Source organism: Protopterus annectens, chromosome 6.part1, assembly GCF_019279795.1.
Source record: "Protopterus annectens isolate FY-2018-M chromosome 6.part1, PAN1.0, whole genome shotgun sequence".
Classification (NCBI taxonomy): domain Eukaryota; kingdom Metazoa; phylum Chordata; order Ceratodontiformes; family Protopteridae; genus Protopterus; species Protopterus annectens.
Window position 1 is genome coordinate 76,904,223 of NC_056738.1, and position 21,079 is coordinate 76,925,301.

A 21,079-nucleotide genomic window follows, 5' to 3' on the forward strand; every position below is an offset into this window, starting at 1 on the left:
CCACTTGTCTGAAGTCTGATTTGGAGTCTGCTACTTTCACAGTGTGGGTTCTGTCAGTAAGCCAGTTGGCAACCCATCTTGTGACATAGGGATTTATACCTAGTTTAGTGAGTTTATCTACAATTCCAGAGTGGGGGATGGTGTCGAACGCCTTGGTGCGATCTAGATAGGCTTTGTGAACCACCTTACCATCATCTTTGGCTTTGGTGACTACTTCAAAGAAGTCTGTCAGGTTTAGGAGGCATGATCTGCCTTTTACAAACCCAAACTTTGTGGGTTCCAGAGTTTGGAGATCTCCAATGTCTTTGTTTATGAGTTCCATGATGATACATTCCATGGCCTTGCAGACTAGGCTCGTCAGGCTAATGGGGCGGTAGTTCCCAGGGTCTGTTGTGGCCCCCCCTTTGTGGAGTGGGATAACCATCATGGTGCGCCATTCAATGGGCACAAAGCCTGAGGTGAGGCTATGATTGAACATGGTACTTAGGTGGGGTGCCAGTTCATTCTGTAGTTCATGTAGAAGGCAGCCTGGGATGTTGTCAGGTCCCATGGATGCTGTGTTCTTGGCTTTGGAGACTGAAGTTTTTACCTGTGCAGCTGTGATTACGGGAACTTTGCATTCTTCCGGTATAAAGATAGTCCCTTTAGGGGGTGAGAGGCGGGTAAAGTTAGCACTGAACCTATCTGCCAGGATGATGGCAATATCAGTTGGTTCTGTATATTTAGTGCCATTGTGCTGTAACTCAGAGCAGATCTGAGTGTTGCCATTGAGATTCTTGACATTGCTATAGAATGCTTTGTGGTTGTCTTTAGAATCGGTGGCAATTTTGTTTTCATACTATCTTTGGAGGTATGTGACCTATGATGCACACAGACTGCATTCTAGCATTTTTGGTGCCATAATGTAAGAATATGCAACCTGGGAAATCGGACTGAAATGCATTATTGAATGGGGCATCATGTAACACTTTCAGACTACAGTGTAGGATTTAAGGGCGCATGAGACAGTGGCGTGTTCCTGTAACACTCACAGACAGCAGTTTAATTGCAGTGCCATATAAGATAGCAATGTGCAACTGGAACATTTACAGACTGTAGTCTGGGATTTAAGGGGTATTACACTGCGTTCTGTGACCTGTGACACAATCTGTAGTCTAGGATTTAAGGAGGTACAACACCGATGTATGTGATCTGTAACATTCATATATTGTAGTCTGAGATTTAGGGGAGCAGAATATAGCAGCAGTATGTCACTTAATTTGAATTGTGACACCCACAGAATGCAGTCTGGGATGTAAGGTGGCATATCACAGCAAGGTTTCACCTGTTATGCACAAATACTGTCAATTCCAGATGTGTTACTAGGATGGGGCAATGGAGGAAGCTGCCCTGGGTACAAAGTGTTAGGGGGCACAACTGCCATTTTACTTTTAGTTTTGCTCTCACAGAGCATGAGGGCATGATATAGAGTGCCAGATTGGAGACCAACCATTTTTTACTTCTCAACTTAGTGCTGAGGGCCTCAGTCATGTGCTGTAGTATGTGACATATGACACACACGCAGACTGCAGTGCATGATTTACAGGGACATAACACAGCAATGCGCAACCTATAACATGTACATAGACTGGAATCTAGGATTTTAAAGGGGCATGACCTATGAATGTCACCTTTGACAATTGCTCTTCTTAGAGCCCTTGAAATGTAAAGAGATGACTCAGACTTCTCTCTCTCCTTGATTTCGAGTTGCTGGGTATGCAAGGTCATGGTCTGGAACTTATCTGCACTGATGACCCTATTATCAAATTTTTCTTATAGTTTATCTTTCTCAAATGCAGCATATCCAGTCTAAGGTTTTAGAGGCAACAGGTATATCTCACTGATACCTGTTAACCCAAGAGGTGATATTAGTATGACTTTTTCTGATGTCTTGCATTCAGTCTAAATATTATGTGACCGAGAAGAAAGATGGTAGCTTGGGACACATGCAAGCCTTCTATAAATGTGAAATTGCCTAAAATCAATAATAGAGTTTGGGGCATAACACACATCTCATATAGAGCAATCAAGTAAGGAAATTTTTCAATATTAATTTTTTTTATAGTAACCTCTAGTGCACGGTTGAGCATATATATTTATTCAAGGAAGACTGATATATTATAGGTGGAGGTCTAGTAGCTGAATATGTGAATATTTGGGGACAAAAGCGCTTAATCTATTCAATAAAATACTCATAAGTTTTAAACAAAGAATCACTTTTTTTCTGCAACTGTTTGCCTGACTCCCATTTGTATATACTGTATGCAGAGCTTCTTTTCAACTACTTCCTGATAATGTGCCATTTGGTAGCTCTTTCTGATTATGTCATAAGGGATGCAAACTGTGTGCAGTTCAGTATCTCAAGGTACTGAGTTGGAGACTATTTGTGTGCCAGAAACAAACACTAAGGTTCTAGAACATTCTATGCCATTGACTCTCATCTGCTCTGAGCATAGCCCAGACTTATCCAAGGACTTGGTGGCAGCTGACTCTGGGTTATATTCTGCAGCACAGCAGCTTCACCTGTGTTCTAAACCTGGTATTGCTGTAAGGAATATTTTTGTGGTTGAACTCCATGTAAAAGTACTCTTCACTTAAAATAAAGAATCTGCAATTAATCAGACAAAAAGAGTGACATCAGTGTGTTTTATTTTTAATTGTTTATCCTTATTTGTAATACAGTTAAAATACCATTCTGGTAGTCTTTAACCTTCACTACTGAAAAGGTTAGAGAAAGAGCTGAGGAATCTAAAAGTTGTGCAACTATAGGTTTCTTCTGGTATTTTGACTCAGGATTTGAGAACAAAGACACATCCAAAAAAGTAAAGGGGGCAAAGATCCAAAATCAGAGACAGATTTTTAAGTATTACTCTTGTGTAACTAATGAAGTTGCTAGAATAACAGCTTTTGCATTAGCATACATTTTCTGAAGCATATGAAGTCAGAAACTCAAATGTCTGCCATTATTTAGAGACTACAACCTTAAGCAATTTGCCAGAAAATTTTCAAATTTTAAGTGGAACAGACCGAAAACACAAGACAAAAAAATGCTTGTCTTAAATGGTGGCATAACATATTTAAAATGTTGCTGCTATAACAGATTTTGCATTCATGTGTTTTTTCAGAAATAAATAAAGTCGGAAACTCAAATCTAAGTCATTATTTAGTAACTGCGGTTCTCTGCAATTTGCTAGAATATTGCACATTTTACAAGGAACAGACCAACATATGAGGTAAAACTGGAGACATTCTGCAAAGTCAGGGACAGTTAAAGAATAATGTCACAGATTTCAAATATTGCTCTTATGTAGTAACAGAGTTGCTAGAATATATGCTTTGCATTAGCATATGTTTCTAGAAATGTAAAACAATGACAAGCTATTATTATTTTGGGAGTACACATTTTTACAAAGAGCAAACTAAAGATATGAAGCAAAATGTGAGACATTCGCATGCTATAAAAAAGTATTGCCAACATTTAAAAGGAAAACATGTAACAATCATTTAGACGTAAAATGCTGACTTAACTTGCATTATTTGCTTGCTTTCCTGTTGTAGCTCTCAGTCTCCTACCTTCACAATCAGGAACAAAATCAGAAATCCGGTACAGATGCTGTAATATTAGTACTATTAACTTGAAAAATTGACAATAAATGTGAGTTAACATGCATTTTCTGAAATAAACAATGTCCATTAACTCTAAGAATGATTTATTAGGAATAATCGACTAAATTTTCTCCCAGTTTTATTGTGGATTAGGAAAGAGAGATAAAAATTTTGTGCCAAAAATAGTGACTTCCCTCAAAATCAGGGACAGTAGAGAGGTGCACTGCCCAACAAAATAAAGAAAAAGAAAACTGCCAAGAAGCAAGTCAGCACCACCAGCAAATACATAATATAGCAATTTTGTAAAATGCTGGTGGCGCTGAACATATTTAAAGTAAAAAAAAGCCCAGAGCATCCTGTTGTCAGCAATTCTCCTGCTGTTGATGAGACAAATGAGTAAAAAAAAGGTGTACGGGAAAAATGCATCTGAGAACCAGGAAGTCAAGTTGAGGTTTTGCTACTTTCTCCCATCTTCTGGACTGTATTAATAAAGCTATTATTACCCTCCAGTTGACCAAGGTGAAACAATGCCAATCACACAAAGGCCTGATTAGCTCCAGAATTGGTTTGCAGTCTCATTCAAGGTATTTCTGTATCATACATGCCTTTATTTTCTTTCGTTTCTTTGTAGTTGAGCTTTTTCCCAATGGTCCTATTGCCTGTCCTGCAGTCCCCCCCCCCAAACTATACTGAAGTAAGTACAGTGAGCACACATTCTGATGTCCTTGGTTTCAGCAACTTTAACAGATTTGGCAAACAAACTATTTTTCAAGAAAAAAACTAAAGAAATGCGAAACAATTTAACAGCTAGACATTATCTAGGTGTAATATTGACCTCCAGAGTGAGTGTTACAGGCAAATAACAGACCTTCCATAGATCCAGTGTAGTGTCAGACCTCATAACACCCATGGAAGTTTCATTAGTTCTCTCTAACTCCCACCCTATCTGGCATTATTGCTTTGTATTGAGCACCTCCAGAACTGGCAGGGGTGAGGCTCACAGCAGAAAGCACTATGCTTTGTACTTCAGTTGCATTCCACAGGAAAAGCAGTATGATAGATACATGTGGATGGTGGGTGAGAAAGCCATAGTATACAGGCATAAAATCAAGGACCCACACACACACACACACACACACACACACATATATATATATATATATATATATATATATATATATATATATATATCGTTGTCGTTATAACTCAAAAGGCAGCATACTCATTTAGTAGAAAAGTTTTATGGGTGTAAAAAAAGAATGAGTGCTCATTTGTGTGAATCACATATGGTTGAATAAAGTATGTTTCAAGAATCTTTAATTATGATTCAGCAACTTTTATTTCTTTTCTGAAGAGTAATGTGCTCACGATTCATAATAATGAGATAGCACCTTCTTTGCTGTGCTTCTGTGAAGTACCTTTTCCATTCTTTGTTGGACCCTTTATAATAACATGAATAAAAGGAGTTGCCCACTGTAGTACTACTGAGCTGCTCTTTGGGAGAGACGTTTGTAATGGCTGCACTTGATACATTAAGGAGAAAAAAGGAAAATGTGACTTTTGGGGCTGGGTCTTCAAGGAAAATGTGACTTTTGGGGCTCGGTCTTCAAGGAAAATGTAACTTTTGGGACTGGGTCTTCAAGGAAAATGTGACTTTTGGGGCTGGGTCTTCAAGGAAAATGTGACTTTTGGGGCTGGGTCTTCAATATAGAAATGCTACAGAGGAGGTCCATCCAGTTGTTGCCTGAAGTGTGCTAGTTTTAATTTTGTGCACACCAAATAACCATACTTTGGTCACATAAAAACCCACAAAAGGTTTACATAGTAGTATGGAAGAGGGACAAGGCGATACTGATGGACACGCAGTAGGCGAAGGCCATATGGATGATCATAAGTGGTGGTATAATGTAAGGTAGATTAGGGAGCTAGGAACGAAAATAACAATAGATGAAACACTAAGAATACAGGAAATTAACACATTCTATATTTTTATATTTATGAAGACCTGGTTGAATACAACTAGAATGCTGAGTGGAGAAATAGTAAATGAATTGTGTTTTGTGTGTGTGTGTGTAAATGTCTGTACCATTGCCATACTCACTGTACAGTTCACTGATGGCAATTGGCATTGAATCCTGTGTTCACTTCAAAATCAAAATGGTGAAATGTGAGAATGATGGAACTGTGCTTCACTGAAAAAGAGAATGGATTAATGAAAAAATATTGTTACAAGAGGTGGCAGAAAAAAGGGGCAAATATATGACACCATAGAATATGAATAGGGAAATCCTAGCTTCAAAACAGTAAAAAAACTTGAAGACAGAACTTGTGCCCGAATTGTTGATTCCCTTTGCAAGTGAATAGTGACAGGGTAAATAGGCCATCTAGTCCCCATCTCCCATAATTTTGAATATATCTTAATGAAATCCTTTTATACTAAAACAAAATTGAAAATTATTACATAAAATATCTGTTCATTTGTTGATTATAAAAGTGTGAAATATAAATTATATTTATGTTCAAAATGTACACACACACACACACACACACACACACACACATACATTTTACAGTACAGAACTATTTTTTTTCATTTGTGGCATGCACAACATAAATATACGTATACACTGTGTTGCTAAACTTACATACCCTTCGGACTCATTTTATTTCAGAAAAAGAACAAATGCTTATGTTTAATTTACTGGATTGTAATAGCCTAATACAATTTTCTTTCAGGATGTGGATGAAGAAATTGAAGCAGAATACAATATCCTACAGTCTCTTCCAAATCATCCAAATGTAATAAAGTTTTATGGCATGTTCTACAAGGCAGACCAAGTAGCAGGAGGACAGCTGTGGCTAGTTCTTGAGGTAATATTTTCACCATTATTCATAGCAGAGTACCTTCTACACTCATCAGATGCATTCTAGACAGTCTGATCCTGTCACCCGTGCTACTACAATCGCTGTAGATAGTTTAAATAACATAGATCCATATTCATGGGATGATGTCATTTTACCTGTCTAGTTCTTGTGTGTCAGAACTTTAGTTAATCCATTCAGACAGTTATACATGTCTTGATGACTAATTTTTCATGATGTTTTAAGCCATTCACATCATAGGGTGATGCATTTTAAAGCCACGTCTGTCTGCATCACTTAATTACTAGAAATGATGATCCAAAGTGCTTTTGCCACCAGTACATTAATTTTAACAGCACGTTACGATGTCAGTGCTCCTAAAATCACTATCACTCTGCATCATTCCTTGTCTCATTAGTGACAAAACCACAGGACCTACCTGTTCACCTGTTTACGAGCAGGTAAAAGAAATGGCAACACCTAACAGACAGTGAGAGTCTAACAGGTACAAATGGAGATGGAAACAAACCTATAACTGCCAACACTTTTGATAACTAGACATCTGTAAGTGCATTTGTTATTTCTAACCATTCTCCACCTTTCATATAACTTCAGTTCCAGCATAATCCTTTAACCAGGATCACACATGGCTTTGTACCCCAACATTATAGACACATTATGTTTCTATATGTAAAAGATGTGGCAATCAAAAGGAATTATTTCTGACAACTATAGAATGCTCTGCACCATAGTGCTTCTGTCAGATATTTAGTCAGTATACAGAGTATGCCTGGCAGCATCTTTGAAGTCAACTCAGTAAGCTGGTGCAACAAATATTAAACAAAAGATTATAATGGCACTTTCTTCAGTCTGTCTACATTTAAATATTTTCCAGCCATCAACAGTATAGGCATAAATTTCGTCTGAATGAAAATATATTAAAATAATTGCTATGTTCCATCTGTTTGATTTTTACGCTGATGTTCTGTTTGGAGATGTTGCTTGGATGTTGGCATGAAATCAACCAATTCAAATGTGATAACTGTAATTTTACCCAGTGCATATCTTGGATATTATGTGGAATACTAGTGTCAGTGCATGGAAAATATAGCTTATTTTTTCTCTTGAAGCTTTACTGGAGGTCTCTTCATCCTTTCTTTACAAAGTATACTACAAAATATGGTAAGATTGCCCCACATAAGTGCAATGATTGTATGTTAAGGTGTATTAAACTGTCATTCTGTTAACCTGGTTATCTTTAAGTTCTTGAATAAAACGTGTGCTGTGACAGTCTGTTATCCACATTTTGTAGGTACTGATAAACCACTCTGAGTAGCACAAAGACTAAATAAATGAAAGTAAAGAAGTGTAACGTTGGAGGCGGTGCACTTGTACTACTCCCCTAATCACAATGCTCAAGCACAGGATTACTGTTTGATCATACAAGCTGTACTATACCACTCACTCTGGTGCTATAATTTATGAATATATCTATATATCTATATATCTATATATATATATATATATATATATATATATATGTGTGTGTGTGTGCATAAGTATTTCGTATTAAAATATTGTGCTGGTGCCTAAGAATGCTTATCTTTTGCTCCTTTCTCTACTAAGTTATTTTTAAATTAGAAAGGTCCCATAGCATGTGGTATTAAATTAGAACACTCCAACAGAATAGTAGCTCAACACCTCTCAGGCATGAACTGTGGGGATGCAGTCATAATTAGAGAAGAAGCTGTATCACAACTAAAGGTTTATGGCAGCATTTGCACAAATTTGGTAATGCCAGGGTACGTATTGCCCATTCAGAGAACAGTGCCTCAGTATAGTAGTATAGTATTTGCTTTATGAATTGTGACCAGAACAGCAGCCGATTCATCAGTGGATTCCATAAGAAAGTAATTTGTGTAATTGTGCATACTCTGTGTTTAGGACATAAGCATTATGGTTCAACAACATGTTAGCTGTTAGGTGCTAGCTGCATGGCTAAGTACATAGAAATGTGCAAGGCAGAAAGCAAAGGATCTTTCTGCACTCTAATGTTTATTTAGCATACAATAGTTAACATCCAGAAATGTTTTAGTAAGCATAGAAAATGGAGTTGTGCATAGTTCATTTAAATAAGTCTTCCAATGTACAAATTCACTGTGATGTTGAAACAAGGTTTTGTAGTATATTATATCTATGAGATGTAGGACAAATGTATGTTTTATATACATTTGTGTGGGCCTCTTTGGCAATTTTTAAACTTGTTTAATTTTCTAAAATAAGCTTATTTTGAAATATATCTATTGGCTGTTTCATACAACAATATAAGGGAATAAATTTATCCATGTAAATCTTTATTACAAATCCAAGCAGTCTAGAAACTAACAATTTCAGGAGCAACAATTTCATTAACTTTATCATCACATCTAACCATTCAGATGAACCTTGTACACTATTTACAGCAAAATTATGTAACCATTACATGATACATGTATTGCAGATAAGGAAAATATAATGTATTATACCATGACCCCCCATTAATATTCCAAAACGTGCACGCTGATTGGCCAGCGTGCACGTTGTAAATCGACTTATACTAATGGAAAAAGGTCCAGTCGCCCGGACTTTTTCCATTAGTATAAGTCTCTTTTAAAACACTGTCTCGCTATGTTAAAAGAGTTTAACATAGCGAGACAGGTTTAAAAAAAGCAACGGAGATCTCCGTTGCTTTTTTTAAAGCTGTCTCGCTATGTTAAACTCCTTTAACATAGCGACACAATAAAAAGCAACGGAGATCTTGCTTCCTCCATTGCTTTTTAAACCTGTCTCGCTATGTTAAATGGGTTTAACATAGCGAGACAGCTTTAAAATAAGCAACGGAGATCTCCGTTGCTTATTTTAAACTGTCTCGCTATGTTAAACCCATTTAACATAGCGAGACAGATTTAAAACGGAGAAAGCAAGATCTCCGTTGCTTTTACTGTTCACTATGTTAAATGGGTTTAACATAGCGAGACATCTTTAAAATAAGCAACGGACTCCGTTGCTTATTTTAAAGCTGTCTCGCTATGTTAAACCCATTTAACATAGCGAAACAGCAAAAAGCAACGGAGATCTTGCTTTCTCCGTTGCTTTTGGCCACAGCTCTGATGTACTGCGTAGGCATGCGCAGTACATCAGAACTGCCGTGGATACCTGACAGCTGCGGAAGGGCAGCAAAGAGGCATTATACAATGCCATTATTTAAGAAAACTAATTATTTCTTTTCTTAAATAATGTCATAGTATAATAGCAATAACCCACGACTGGGTGTGGGTAATGCGGGATTTACCCATGGTTGTCTTTGTTTGGTCCCGAGGGCGAAGCCCTCGGGACCAAACCACGCCAACCGTGGGTAAATCCCGCATTACCCACACCCAGGCATGGGTTATTGCTATAATATAGTATAGCTGAGTCTGTAACCATCCTGACAAACTGTTATTAATTCAAAGTCTCTATCAAACATTGAACTTTAGATCATGTATTTAATTATGGATTCTTTGAAGTTGTCATCTGATTTCTAATATTAATCTCTTTGCTTATTCCTTGATTAAACAGGAGAAGAAAAAAAGGCAATCTGTGGGGTACTAATTGATTGCTCTTTCTTGTGATGGTCTATCTTGCAATGCTTAGCATAGTTCATTGAAGATCACACTGACCTGCTTTCACATTGAAAGGAATGAGAATGTTCAATAAAACCCAGTTTTTGCTAATAAATATTTGTTTGACCATAGAGATTGTTGAAAAAAATAAACTTCTCCCAGTGTTTTTCAATAATGTATATTCGTCCTTGGATGCACATGTATTTCCAGCCAGCTTTAGTTTCTATTTTACATTTCTGACAAAATAATTTGTTTCTAATGTCAGATGTATCAAAAGCCTGATGTCAACATTTCCAAGTGAAAACCCATCAGTATTGGACAAGTGATGTTTTCTCAACTGATTTCAAAATAAGATTTGTATTTTTTTATTTTTTTTTATCATTCTGAAAAAAAAGTTCCAAAGTCTATTATGTAGCTCTGCCTTATTGGTTATGAGAATCCTATACAAATCTGACACTATTGTCATATACATTTTATTTCTATATACCATCTGGCAAATATATCCAAGTTACTTAAGACTATTTTTGTTCGGAGTATGCCTTGCTCCATGAAATTTCTCTTGAACATAACTTCTAACTGTGCGTCTTTATCCACACAATATTTTCCTTTCCACTGACTCCATTTTAATTTGAACTCTTTATAAGACCTTTTTTTATACAAAATGGTAAAAACACACATTCTCAACCAATTTTCCAGCGTATTATAAAAAAACTAAATTTTTAGAATATTGTTAACATTTATGTGAGCTGATGAGTAAAAATCAAATTAAAATGAATTGCAAATAACCAACAACATTCTATTGTTGGTATTTTCTCCAGAGCAAATGATATGTCTTTATCTTGTTAAAGCAGATAAGTGACATTAGTGAATCTTTGCAATTAGCTTTGTAATTATCATGTAAACAATGAACAAATACTTCAATAGAGACAGATTTAGCATATATTTCTAAATCAGGTAATTTAATACCTCCTCTGTCCCAGGTTCTAATGTGAATATTTATTAAGGGACCATAAGAATTTTAAAACATCTATTGAGATATTTCAACAGGGTTTAACTTGGTATAAGAGTTGTCTACAATATGTATAAGATGTTAGAAAGTATTACCATTTTCATGAGCTGCCTGTCTTCAGAAGTAAAGAACATTTGATTCATAACTCAATTTGTTTATTTCTTAAATATTTCTTTTACAATGTTTAGTTTCTTCCCATGACTTTTTATGACAATCCCTAAATATTCTAGGTCTTGAGCTTCCTTTCCTAACTTATATTCATGTTGTAACACTGTACCCTGTCATTTGTTTAGAATGATTAATTTAGTTTTATTATTGTTAAAATACAAATCTAGAATTTCTCAAAAGTTTTTAGTATTTTGAGTTTCTTTTAATGAGATGTTTATAATTGTAAATATATCATCTGCAAACAGCAACATTTTTGTATTCGTATTAACCTCAAAGATTTATACCACAAATATCTGGATCTGATCTAATTACAATTGTTAACATTTAGTATATTGCCAGTGTGAACAAAGGGGATAAGGGATAGCCATGTTGTGTGCCTTTCTTTAGTTTTATGTGGTCAGGGAAAAACACTCAGAGAGATTTAAATAAACTCCATGTAGGCTTCACATAAAGCCTACACTGAGTTTACATGTGTGCATGGTGATGTGTGGTGACTAGCAACGCTCATTGCTTATTCATGCCATACACCGCATTTAAACATAAAAAAGTGAGATTTTGTGACTGGCAACAATGTTGCTAGCTAGGAAACTATATACATGAATACAGATAGCACTCCTGTTTAAATCTTTTGCACGGAATTGCACAATGATCACCAGGACTTCACAGCTTTCAATCTTTTAGTGCAAGACATCTGGACAAAGGCTAACATAATGGGGGGATAATGACACAAGAAATAGGGACATATTTGACATATTTACACTATAGAAATGTGCTAGAATATCTATGAGTTTGTGTTGATACATGTTCTGAAGGAATTGAAGTCTGAAACTCAAATATATGTAATTATTGAGTCACATCAGTCCAGAGATCATTACAGTGATATAGCAGAAAGCCACAAATTTGATAAGGAACACATCTGGACATTTTTTGAAAATCTGGACAGTTAAGAGGTATGAATATGAAGTATATGGTCCAAACACAGTGCAAAGTATTGTGAAATCCCATTCCTGGCATTCTGTACTGAAGTTGTGTAAATGATCTGTAAGGGTTCATGGACTACCATGTAAAATAAATACATAGGGGAAGTGCGTGTATTGAATAAGGGCACAAAGATGAATTGTAGGAATGAGCACACGGAAAGAGGAAACGTGAAACAACCTAATGTACAGCAGATGAGAGCATGTTAATGGAAGATGGTTGTAGCAGCAACACCAGTCCCATATCAATATGGTACAGTAGGGACTGCCAAGTGAAAATGTGTATTATGTGACTGTCACACAAGGGGACACAACAATGGGGAGGATGCCTCTGTGAGATAATCATCCTTACATGAATAATGTAGAGGACATCTATCAGGGTGCATATTGTGAAACAATGCAAACTGATTTGCCTGAGTGTAATCTCAGCAGAGGTATCCTGCAAGTGGAACATAGGTAAAGGCTCATGGACAACATTAAAAGAAGCAACTACAATCATAGACAATATCAGAATAATACCACTAGTAATCCATGGCTATGACATAATGTATAGGATTTAGAATGATCATAGATGATTTGGCAGAAACACACTTGTACAACTATTACGAAACTTCCACACTCTGAGGGTAATCATGCACACTGTCCTGGCATTGTAAAATCTGCTGGCAGTGTTAGGAGGGGCACTACTATACCTGTATACAACATGATCAATATGTGCTAGTTGACTGGTGTGTGTAGCATATATATATATATATATATATATATATATATATATAATGTGTGTGTGTGGCACAGTCCACACTGTCACAAATGTCATCCATGCCATTAATGTAAATATTCTTATGCAACCATTCTCAGGAATTGTAAACCTGGAAAAGTTCAATCTACCTCATGTGAATATCTTGTTCTATATTTTTGTAAATATTCTTCTGCAATGTACTGTAATGTTTTGAAACATCTGCTGTGTTAACTTGATTGTAACCTTATATATACTGTTTTAAATTGTAACCTTATACATTTGGTATAATGCATCTGTCTTGGAGCTTTTCTCCCCTTGCCTCTACTGAAAATGGACATATATCCAGTTGGACTAGCCCGATCAACAAATGTAAAATAAATAAATAAATAAAAATAATGTTGTCAAACAGCTATGTATGTACTGTGTGCATCACCAGGACAAGGAGCACATATGCATCTGGTGTAACACATTGATGGGGTTTCCGCACCATCAGACAGTAATGGTTATGCCACAAAAAGAATACCTAGGTATGGTCAATAAGCTATATGACTGCTCACTGTGACAAAGGTGGTACACTGCAGTTACACATCAGTTGAAGATGTGTAGGGAGGTACATGAAGAAGAGTGCATTGTACTCATTTATTGGTGTAATGAAGGCTGAGAACTATGGAGGTATTATGGCCTCTGATGTGGATGTCCTTCACATACTCAGTACTTGTGTTACATACAAGGGAGTCGTCAGCATTGTGACCACATACATCTACCCCAGGACACAGGTCACACACTTATTGGTCTGATTATAGTGTGTGATGTCCCACATTATACTTGGGTTGTGTGCTTTCCTGATGTGACAAATCCCTGCATGTTTTCTTGTCATTATAGGTGTTGTAGTGGCTGTGGCAGGTGTGTGTTGATACTGTCTGTATTATTCTAATATCACAGTTGGAGTCAGTGATTGCCCACAATCTGTTGTCCTTCAGGTAGCTGTTTGGACACAGGTTGTATATATCATCTGTGATGTCCATTACTTAATGGATAGGAAAGGGTCCAGCAGACAGCCTAGATGTATAGACCTGATCACTGGACCTGAGATAATAGGTTACTTCATACGTCAACATATTTAGATGCCATGTATGTGATACGCTGGTCTAACTACTTGGTGATATAGGTGTATATGGCCACGTCTGACAGTATTGAGTGAATACCTCAGTGTGGATTTGTGTCAAATGCATTGGGCTTGTTAAGTTCAAAAGGGTGATAGTGTTTTTGACATGCATGTCCTTGATGATCTCTTTGAGGACATATAACAGATGTAAGAGATATGATAAAGCATTAACAACTCACACAGGTCTTCAGTACACAGCTGGGATATCACTAGTGTCCAGTTAGAAAAGGTCTGGGATGACATGTTGGTCTACCTCACAGATGAGGAGAGTCTGCATGTGTCTATACATGCATGCATTTGGTGCTGTCCCCTCCAAGTCACATGGATGCATGTTGAAAACATCCTTATACAGCAACATAATCTGTGTGGAGGGTGTGTTGGTGTGTATTAAATCATGTCAGGAAGGTGTATGTGATGGGTCATGTAATAGGCAATCTGTGGTAATGTCACAGCCCATTGATTCTGTGTGATAGGCCCAGATGTAGATAGACAGTGCATACTGGCAATCCTCATTTGGCATAGGGTTTGAACACAATCCCCCATGTAGGGATCAGTAAGAAACTCTCCTAGCTGGGGATTAAACATCATGTCACTAGATGGGTAACTAATTGGGTCACTGACAAAACACATACTGTGAAAGTTGGTGTATCAACCTGCACCAGTAGAGTTGTCACCACTGGATCTTTACTGTTTAGAATCTATTTCTCGACAGTTCAGGCTAAAGTATTTGGCCTTTGGCTTATCACATTTGCTGATTCTTGCATACTGGGTACAATCACTGAGTCCACCTGATAATGATGACATACTACAGGAAGGGCTAACATAGACAAATGATTGGTGGCAATGCCACACAGTCTGCAAATAAATGCAGAAATTGTTTTATTTTATCCTTTTGAGAAGTGGAATTCCATGCTAATTACAGCATTGACAACAGTCCTGCTATGCTGAAACACAGTGAAGCAAGCACTGGGAATACATGTAGATAGCAATCTGAACTTCAACCACCAAGTGTCCACACTGGTATTGAAAGCCTATGTTGTGAACATCATAAGTCATGCCATCATATTTAGATCTTAGGATTGTATGAACCTCATCAGAACACTAATAAAGTATAATGCTCTCTTTTGCATCTACCTCACCAGAGACATGCAGCAGCTGAGAGACCACAGGGGTTTCTCACCAAGAAAAGACAGGGCCTATAAACCATGCCATGATATATGTGGATAGACTGAAAGCCATGTCACTAATCTTTATCGTACAGGATAAAGTGACTTCTACCTGGCCTCCAGGAAAGTCTCTGAACCTGCCCTGGTGGGAATAGTGCATATCCACAAATCAGATACAAATAATGACATCAGCAGTGTCTGTTGAGGAGAATGTGGTAATAAGTGTCCCACATGCTGGTGTAAAATGGGGTCCCCTATTAATTATTCAAATGTTTTAAAATTTGAATGTCATGTGGTCGACACTATATGACCGAACTTTAAAAAGTTTGAAGGTGAAAAGCAACGGCTCCATATGGCGCAGAATGGGAAAATTTCCCTTTTCTGAACTGGTGTGATCTTGGAGTTGGTATATTTAAGTAGGGGGTGTGGGAGGGTGCAGATGTGTATATGTGTATGTATGTGTGTATATAAATAAATAAATAAATATATATATATATATATATATATATATATATATATATATATATATATATGTCATTTGCAAAAATCTTTTTTACTATGGTGAGACATGTCACCTTAGTTATTGCTTTGTGGGGCACATTTGGCCAGTAAATTGTCGCTTGACATTCCTTAAGACTATAGATAGAGCTGTATAACTCAGACACACAAATCATGCTGTATGGGAAAGATGGAGATTGATGCTGTAAGAGTTTGGCAGGGTTACTCACAGGAATGTTAATTACTTTTTTAAATACCTGTAGAGCAATTCCTAAAAAAAACAGTAGAGGCAGAAACACATTGAACTCTGGAGAGAAGACAACATGAAGCCTAAGTTCTCTGATGCAGAGAATGAGGTGCTATTCCAGGCCCTCTGTCTCCATGGAAGATGACTCTTTAGCCTGGGTGCTGCTGATGAGGCCTACCAGAACCATGCTTATCAAGATATGGTAGCAGATGTTAATGTGGTTGTTGGCCACAATAGTAAATACGATATGATGTGCCACAGGGCCACAGCCATGAAATTCGCCACCATACAAAGAGTTGAACACCTGGCACAGGAAGGGAGGTCAGTAGGTGGGTGGCTATTGTGTGAATCACCTCTCAAGGAGCCAAAAGAGCTCCTGTCCTCTGTCAGAGGCAGTGGCACCTACACATGGTTCCACAATGTGGTGCTAGATGCTGGAGCAGAGCTTAAGTGGCCAGCAAAACCATCTACTTTCAGTATAAGACTACCTTTAAGTCCTCTGAAACCCTTAATCGCTGTCCAAATATTATAGCTGTCCAATTTAAGTTATACATGAACATCAGGGATTCTCTCTCTATGGCTATCAGTACAAGATATGCAATTAAAATATTGCATTGTTAATGTTAATATTTGTACTTCTCAATTTCATATACAGTTGTAATGCTGGGTCATATTTACACATGATATTGTACTTGGTGTATTTACATGTGATTATCTGGCCTAATAATGTGGAATGGCTAAGGCCTTATATTGGGAGATCTGCAACCTCTGATAATGATGACATGGATAAGCTTGAGCAATCAGGGAGGACAGAGTGTGTATTGGACACTGCATTCCCTACATAGACCATAGTCAAACCCTCTGTGCCTGCATATACCCAAGAGGTACTCACCACATAGGGAAGACAGGTTAATGTGGGCACCATCAGTCAGGGAAGTACAGTATCCCCTAGCAAACATGTCAGAATCTTCCCCTATAACCCATCAGTTGAGAGGCAAACACAGAGGAATGGGTAATGGTGCTCACTGGAGGCATGGTTACAGCCTTCCTCCTGAGGTTGGTGTGTCTGTCATCACAACCCAGTGTATGTGCAGGGCCATCAAAAAGTCTCAGTCTGGTACCACCACAGCCATGCTGGGGTTAATGATGGTGAGGCAGGGTGTGTGTGTGATGACCTTCAGGAGTACATGTCCTGTATGTGTGATTGCTTGGATAGAAAACACACGATCAGTTCACAAGGAAGAAAGAAACCAGGCTGTAAAATAACACAATACAAAGTTTGATAACTGATTAAGCACTTGTTTGGATAGTCTCAGTCACATACTGAGAAAGGCCATGTCCTCTTAGGTTTGCCTGCCAAGGGTGATGCACCATTCACAAGGCTAGTTCACTGCTACCTCCATAAGTGGTAGCCTATGTGGTCACAGACAACCTAGGTCATGCTTCAACTGTGCTAGCACTTCCGTGGCTACATCTCTTGTGGAGGTGTCTACACCCAGGACAACCCTGTTGTTGTAGCAATCACAGCAGTAGCACATCTTATAGAAGATGTCACTAATGGTCATGCAGTACATCAGCATCTGTCTGTCTTAAAATTTGGCAATAGTCCTGTGGCCAGATGCAGCTAATGCTGTTATTTCTTTTTTTCAAGTTTCATGGTACTATTTTCAAAAATGCACGTCCCTTGAAAATGATTTTTTTAATGATAACCACCAAATTGCAAAAGAATGTATAACTATGTTGTAGTCTGGCAACTTTTAAAAATGGTATAATAAGAAAGCTTCACTCCTGTGCAAAAAAGAAAATACATACCCCAATAAATAATTTGCTATATTTACACCATGTTTGTCTCCTGTAGTAAGATGTCCTTGGGGTACTTTATCATATAACAATACAGTAATGCAGTGTTTCCTGAAGGCAGTATAGGTAGTTCACCTGGTTCTTGTGTGGCAAATCCAAGGTGCCAATGTGAGACGGACCTTATGCTTCTACGTACTAGTGTCTTAGTGTACCTCTAGTGGTGATTTCTCAGACTGCATGCATGCAGCAGAGACCCCCTTCTCTTCAGCAGGAGGTGGCAGACAGCAAACAGACACCACTCATTCCTATGGTGATGGATTACTGGCATCTTGCTGTTTGCCCCCCCCCCCCACCAGTATGCAAACGTTTGTGGAATGATGGAGTCATCAAAGCCAGTTTGGTTAATGCCAGTAACTTGACGACTGGGTGCCAGTTGAAAGACTAATAATTTCCCTACAAGCTCACTGCAAACTTGGCTGTCTGACTGTTTCTTGATTTACTTACTAACTTATTTATCATTTGTTAGCTGGATGAGTGGGTGGTCCCTGAGCCCTTCTTCAGCCATGACCCAGGACAATTGGCAAAGACATAACACAACACAGTCAGCTATAAACATATAAAAGGTAAAATACAAATAGGAATTGCAAAAGATGTGAACTACACCATGCAATTTTACCCATGACATAAAGTAAAAAGAAATAAAAAAAATGAAAATGTGCAAGCAGAATATACTATGCTATTTACATCATGAAATCTAGCCAAGGAAGTAAAACATGAAACACGAACAGCAGAAGGCAAGAATACAGAGTGCAATTTACACAGAGTATTTTGACATATGTGGATTGAGTTTGTATTTGTACATCACCATCTGAATTATACTTTCGTTGTGGTACATAGCCATACTTATTTGCCCAGTAGAATTTGTGACAGATGACTGAATGGTGATGTGGAGTAAATGTCTTGAGTAGTTTCTCCAATACCTCTAATGCAGCTACAAGATATTCCAGTTCATTTTGCCTGAATATAGGGAGTTTTAGTTCTGAGATTCCTAGAGACAAGCTTTTCCAACATACAAGAGCAATCTTAGGGAAGACCTTTTTGCTGCTTTTTGCTGGTAGCGAAGGTGTATTATGGCCTTGATAGGATAATGTTGTCTTGGTGTCTTAGAGTGCATGTATTGGTTTACTGATGAAGCAGATATTTTTTTTGGGGGGGGGGCAAAACTTATTGTTGAAAAGCTGAAGGTTAGAGTGCTAAACAGGATGATGGTTCTTGCAGTCACAGGCAACCAGTTGGCCTTTTCTGTGGTCAGGCTGTGATGCTCATTGCTCCCTACTCATCAAAAGTTGTATAAACTGCAATATTTTATTTTCAAGTGTCTGCAGGATTGTAGTGTTTTGATGACAGAGTAGGCAGGTTATATGTAAGGCATACTCAGACTTTAGTAGTACGATATTAATTGTTGCTGCAAGCCTTGCTGTAGCTGTAAGCAGAGGAGCATCTTTCTGAGATAATCCTACCTGCTTTATAACTTTGTGGAATGGAAAGGGAATGGTCGAGCAACAGAGACTGATGTTCAAAAAAGTATAGCTCTCCTAATATAGTTCTGCGGAAATTGCCAAGTCAAGGTATTTCTAAAACAGGCCAGTAATGATACAGCACACATGAATAAAAAGGTATATTATAATCTGTGGTGGTGGTGCTGTGGTAGCATTGTCACCTCACAGTAAGACATTGTCCTGTTCGATTCTCAGCTAGAGTGTCTTCTGTGTGTAGACATGCGTGAATGGGCATACCTTCGTTGAAGTTTGTGCGTCAGGGCTGGCAACTCAGCACGTAAAAATCTACTGCCAATCATTAGCGGACCGGAGTTCCACTATGGCGACCCCTAACCGGGAAAAGACGAAAGACACAACAACATTATAGGCTTGAACATAATGAAAACACTTCATTTCTTGAATTTAAAATACCATAATTTTCAGTATACGGACTTAATATTGAGTGAAGTATCCCAAATGCACTACTAATTTACCATCATTATCATACAAACATGTTGAGCTTCAGACCTTCTTTTGATCAAAGTATTTTCTTGCATCAAAATGGGTGAATGTATGCTTTATCAGATGCAGTAATAGCTGAAATGTACAGTGTTGACTGTTGGGCAAGTTGGAGTGTGTAATAATGCTGTTGAGGTTTTTTGTTTGTGTGCTTGTGTCTGTGTCTTTGTTAGAGTTAGAATAAAGGCTAAGTAAGGGGATAGATGTGCTGGTATGCTTGGGCATTGGTATGTTTGAAGTGTGTGTGTGTGTGTGTGTGTGTGTGTGTGTGTGCGCGCGCGTGTGTTTGTGATGTTTAGTGGTACAATTAGGGAAAGGATGCTTAGCACCCTGTTGTGTGGAGTTGGAGTTAAAGGCGGGGGAGGTTAGAGTGAGGCTTGGCACACACAAATTGGGTAGGGGACAAAGCAAATCATTATGCTAAATGATCACCTTAAGCTCAGTGCACTGCAACTTAACACTTGGTATAAGCATCCACAAATCTATTTATTCTAAGGAAAAAACATGTGGCATTGAAACAGTGCAGCTCAAAAACCACAATTAAACAAAGAAATGTCTCACCTCTGATGAAAAAGAGAGATAGAGATAGATATAGATATACATATACATGTTCTGACATTACAGAAATAAATATATGCATGAAGTATATAGAGAGACTATATGGAGCTCCTATGAGACAGATTAACTGGTTCTACAGGAATAGGACAAATATGTGATGAAATGCATAACAATCTGTCTTCCCTACAATATCCGATAGAATAAGTACATCTGTCACTCTATGGTGGCTCTGTTGCATAGCTGAATGAAGTCCTGACTATGATCCAGTGATCCAGGACTGACTAGTGACTCACAAACTGGAGCAGCTGACAAGGGGAGATGGAATGAAAATTTAGCAGTGACTCACCCATCCTTGGGGGAGGGATGCAGCTAGGCCTGCGCATCTATTGGCACCCAATAAAGGCTGGGTATACTCAAGACATGTCAGCAACAACTGGGCTATGACAGAGCAGACATTATTTATTTAAGTCTGATGACCGGGGAAGTCCACTGGGCCAAGAGGAGCCTGTTTTCAGTGGAGGCCCAGGCATACCTCTCAACCTGCAAA

The 21,079-nt window shown here is 37.9% G+C and overlaps 1 protein-coding gene across 1 annotated transcript in view; it reads left to right on the forward strand.

The window, feature by feature from the left end:
- LOC122805399 (myosin-IIIb-like) overlaps positions 1-21,079 on the forward strand; it is a 950,073-nt gene that overhangs the window by 487,214 nt on the left and 441,780 nt on the right. The window contains exon 3 of the mRNA XM_044075509.1: positions 6,382-6,516. Within this exon, the coding sequence (XP_043931444.1) occupies positions 6,382-6,516 (135 nt within the window). The remainder of the gene's footprint in view (positions 1-6,381; positions 6,517-21,079) is intronic.